The sequence below is a fragment of the Sinocyclocheilus anshuiensis genome, unplaced genomic scaffold (assembly GCF_001515605.1).
Source record: "Sinocyclocheilus anshuiensis isolate Anshui unplaced genomic scaffold, SAMN03320099.WGS_v1.1 scaffold274, whole genome shotgun sequence".
Classification (NCBI taxonomy): domain Eukaryota; kingdom Metazoa; phylum Chordata; class Actinopteri; order Cypriniformes; family Cyprinidae; genus Sinocyclocheilus; species Sinocyclocheilus anshuiensis.
Genome location: NW_015547698.1, coordinates 1,869,434 through 1,874,438, shown reverse-complemented (window position 1 = coordinate 1,874,438; position 5,005 = coordinate 1,869,434). Strand labels below are relative to the sequence as shown.

At 40.3% G+C, this 5,005-nt stretch overlaps 2 protein-coding genes across 2 annotated transcripts in view; both read left to right on the top strand.

Moving 5' to 3' along the window:
• The first annotated feature begins 766 nt into the window (after positions 1–766).
• rln3b (relaxin 3b) lies at positions 767–2,654 on the top strand. The gene is made up of 2 exons (XM_016506450.1): positions 767–1,003; positions 2,083–2,654. Exons 1-2 carry the CDS (start codon positions 832–834, stop codon positions 2,379–2,381), a joined length of 471 nt encoding a protein of 156 aa, XP_016361936.1. The 5' UTR covers positions 767–831; the 3' UTR covers positions 2,382–2,654.
• A 1,889-nt stretch (positions 2,655–4,543) lies between these two features.
• The window catches only part of LOC107703819 (transportin-2), a 20,843-nt gene continuing 20,381 nt past the window's right edge, over positions 4,544–5,005 (top strand). The window contains exon 1 of the mRNA XM_074187069.1: positions 4,544–4,774. The gene's annotated coding sequence lies outside the window, so the exon portion shown is untranslated. The remainder of the gene's footprint in view (positions 4,775–5,005) is intronic.

Genomic DNA, 5,005 nt, shown 5'->3' with positions numbered 1-5,005 from the left:
TCAGCATATTAGAATGATTTTTGAAGGATGTGACACTGAAGACTGGAGTAATTATGCTGAAAATTCAGCTTTGATAACAGAAATCATTTTAAAATATATTCAAATAGAAAGCAGTTATTTTTAAAATATCAAGATTTCTTTATAAAACATAAAAAATCTTACTGTTCAAGAACTGTTGACTGGTAGGTTATATAGATTACAGAAATGTCTGTACACTCACTACTTTACATTGTAGCAAAGTGTCATTTCTTCAGTGTTGTCACATGAAAAGATATAATAAAATATTTACAAAAATGTGAGGGGTGTACTCACTTCTGTGAGATACCGTATGCATGTCAGAATAGGCTAAAAAAACAGACAAAATTCACAACTAGGATTGAACAATTTGGCATTAAGGTAAAATATAATAAACTGGGTTTAGAAAAGCATTTATGAATCCTATAGACTCATAATGCGAGTATTTGCATGCATCTAATTGAAAGTGCAGCGCTTGTATTAGTGTGTGCATGCAAGTTTATTATTTATTTAACATTTTATGTGATTCGACAGTGTGATGACAAAAAGGTCAGGAGTGATGAGATTAGGTCGCTGTGTTGGCCATAACCTCCACAGAGGTGCACAGGCTCATTATAGAGGCGCTGGGCCGGGCCTTTGTCTTTCTAAAGGTCGCTGCCCTGCTATCACGGTCAATCTGACTGACACGCAAACAGCGCAGGCTCCATGAGCCCCTATAAAAGACACACCAGGCCGATGAGAGGTTAGACCATCTTTCAAACCAAGAAAGGACCACTGAGAAACACTTTCAGAACTTTCACTCTCATCGCCGTCGTCATGTGTAAAGCTGCAGTTCTCACACTCGGCCTGCTGGTGGCGCTGCTGGGAGGCGCTCAGGCCACAGACGGACTCCCGATCTACGGGGTGAAGCTGTGCGGCAGAGAGTTCATCCGGGCGGTCATCTTCACCTGCGGAGGCTCGCGATGGAGGAGGTCTCTGAATGTTTCAGGTATGAGACAGATGTGAGATTTAGACATGAATTAAAAAAAAAAAAATCAAGAGTTTTGTTTACTGTATATTTGTTAATTCCAATACAATACACACACATTTAGAGGAACCCAAATACAACGATGAGTTAATATTTTGACACAATATTAATGAAATGACTATTTGGCTACAACAATAAAAACATACATTATTTATTTAATAATAATTATTATTGATAATACACATACATTTAGAGGGCAAATTGAACCACGTCATTTAATTTTTATTATTATTATTATTGATAATACACATACATTTAGAGGGCAAATTGAACTACATGTAATCCACAAACCCATTTTATGTAAGTTATTTCAACTTTTTTTTATCTTTAGAGTTCAACAATAAACATATATATTATTTAATAATAATTTATATTATTAAGTAATTAAATCATTATTCATTAAATTGTTATTTTATTTGATTATTTATTTATTATATACAGATATACATATGTATGCACTATTATTATTAATAAAATATTATTAATAATTAAGTTACATTTACTAGAGTGCAAGTCTAAAAGGGGCAAGTTTTTTTTAAAGAATAGAAATAGAATAGAGAGTGCTAGAGTTTGAGGGTCAAATAAAGTTAGGTTATTAATTAAAATGGTTTTATGGTATATACAGTATGTATGTATGTGTGTGTGTGTGTGTGTGTGTGTGTGTGTGTGTGTGTGTGTGTGTGTGCGCGTGAGTGTGTGCGTGTGCATAAAATGACCTGACATGATGCTGCTGGTTGGCAGGGTGTTGCTATGCAGTTGCTAGGGTGTTTGGGGTGGTTGCTAGATGGTTGTTTACTTGCCAAAAGTGTCTCACCCACTGATCTATATATTATAGATCAGTGGTCTCACCTCAAGTTTCTGTGATATTCTGGTCTCTGTGGCTCATGTTCGTCATTCAGTGTACATGTACAATATACATTAACTCATTAGCATGACGAGTTACGTGCTGAAGTTTAATACTAGGGTTTGTTTGAATCACTACCACTAACTATGAGCAACAATAATGGTGACATATTTTTGTTGTGTTGTTCTTTGATCAGGTGATCTGTCCAGTGATCTGCTCTCCACTCATGACGACGAGGCCTCTGACAGCTGGGTCGCCAACCCTCTCATCCCTGGACTGTCATACAGACCCCGTCCCGACGCAGAGGCCCCTGTCTGGGCAGGAGAGGGCCAGGAGAGCCCCGTGTTCAGCCGCCCCGCCCGCTCACTCATCTCTGAGGAAGTGCTGGAGGCCTTGCGCACGTCAGACAGGAAGGGGCGGGACGTGGTCGTTGGGCTGTCCAATGCCTGCTGTAAATGGGGCTGCAGTAAGGGCGAAATCAGCTCATTATGTTAAAGGACTGCGTGATCCTATTTCTCTCCGCCCTTCCTCGCCTTCTACTTCCATTCCAACCTTCCTATATGTGAAGAATGAAGGTGGAGAGTTTGTGGAAAGTTGTTCCGATGAAATACTGAAAATATATGTGTGTCAAAAACGTAGGAATAGCAGATTTTAGCCAAAGTGAAGAGCCTATTTGTCAGTCTATTTAAAAACTGCTCATCTCTGTACTTGTGATACCCTTCTGTGGTCATTGATTTAATAACAGCAAACTGAAATAAAGTTTTGATTGCGATACAGATTGGTGTCATGTGGATTCCAGGATCATTTTAATATAAAGTTTATAGCGTGCACATTTGAATTATAAATGTATATTAGAAATATTAATGGAAATGCTAACAGATAGCTTAGCTTAAATCATATTAGCATACTACTTTCTGCAGTATGTATTGTATTCAGCACATTATGCAAATTAATCTGAACAAAATACACAGATCAAAGTCAAAAAGTCAAAGTCTGCTTTATTGTCAATTCTGCCACATCTACAGCACATACATACAGAGAATTGAAATTGCGTTACTCTCAGACCCTTGGTGCATACAGTTAACACTTAACACTAACAGTAGACATAATACAGATAAATACAGTTTAAATATATATAAAATACAACCTATACAATATACAAATAAGGACATTGTAAAAAAAAGTGAAAAAGTGGCATAAGGCACATTGCAGTTATAGTGCAAACCAGTGATATAAACAACTGTGAAGATATAACGAGTGTAGTGCAAAAGAGCTTATCAGTCTGTTAACGTGATAAAGAGCTCAGAGAACAGTCTTTAATTAAACTGTCAGAGAGGTAGTTTGCAGTGCAATGCTGCACAAAGTGACTGGTGCAGGTCAGTGTGTGTGTGTGTGTATTTGGGAGGGGGGAGTGGAAGGGTCCTGAGGGTGGGAGCTCAGAGGTGCGTGGGGCTTATGATTGGATTCTGACGGTGTTGTAAATGTCCTGGAGGGAGGGGAGAGAGGCACCAACGATCTTCTCAGCTGCTCTCACTATGCGTTGAAGAGTCTTGCGGCAGGACGCGTTGCAGGCGCCATACCACACAGTGATGCAGCTCGTCAGAATGCTCTCGATGGTGCCTCTGTAGAAGGTGCACATGATGGGGGCCGGGGCTCTGGCTCTTCTCAGTTTGCGGAGGAAGTAGAGACGCTGCTGTGCTTTCTTGGCCAGTGCTGTGGTGTTGTCAGTCCAGGAGAGATCCTCTGTGATGTGCACACTCAGGAACTTGGTGCTGCTCACCCTCTCCACAGTCGCACCGTTGATGGTCAGAGGAACATGTTGAGTGTGCACTCTCCTGAAGTCAACAACAATCTCCTTCATCTTCTCCACATTCAGAGAGAGATTGTTTTCACTGCACCACCCGGCCAGGCGGCTCACCTCGCTCCTGTAGTTTGTCTCATCTCTGTAACAGATGATCTATTACAGTTAACAACATGTGCAAAATACAACAGAACAGACCACAATGGACACTGTATGCCCACAATGCAATGCTCTCAAAGATATACATCTCTTTCTTCGCTTAATATTTAATTTGAAATAATGAAACTGAATAGAAATTCTTCCAATTCTAATATACATTTTAATTAAAATTCAAAATAGCAGATTTGTTCGTCCCCAGAATGATAACTGTTCACCGCTCACAGAACTCAATGTGACTTATGTGACCTTTTTTAATAGTAGGGAGCATTCAATGTTTACAGTGCAGTATGCAGTAAGCAACATGTATAGTTTTGAACGCTACCATGATGATAATACCATGGTATTCTATGAGTGCGATGGAGTAGCATGCAAATACGTATGAATATGGTAATCACAAATGATTGTAGTATATCAAATACCAAGATAGATACCATGATACTTAGCAGGGAGGCAAATGAACCTGATGACCCGTTATTTTACCTTTGTCTCCACCTACAGGTCACAGGAGGAATTACAGGCCTCTAAAATTAAGTTATATCCCCCATAAACCTTCATTCACGAAATATAGATCACAAATAATATGTGTTAGTCAAGATATTTACCTTTAAATTTAATATATAACTCTAATAGTAAGTATTAGAGTTTCATTTTGTTTTATGTTAATGAGACATGACGTCTGCGTCACGGTACGGAAGCCGCTCATAGCCACACCGCGCGATTAACGCGTCCGCCATGCATCAGGCGCCGCCGGTGAAAGAAGAATAACAGCAAACACGCCGATTAAATCCCGAAGAAACCCGCGGCGAGCCATCCTTTACCGCGTCCCGAGGGCCATCAGCGTTTGTGCAGCGGCAGGGAGAGATACACCCAGACAGAGAGAGAGAGGGAGAGAGAGGGAGAGAGAGGGAGAGAGATCCACTGACTGAAGGTGAGAGCGTTTGGCGGGTTAGCACAGCGGCTAACGGCTACATCAGCGTCTGTGTGTGTTTATACCGCACCATTATACACACACATTACACACATGTACAGGGTTTAATGCGTTTTGTTTAATTTGTGATCGGTTAACGCGGCTGATGTGAGCTGGGGAATTGGGTTAAACCGGGCTGCGTAAACACACACGGCCTACACACACACAGATTATACATATACACTGCACACA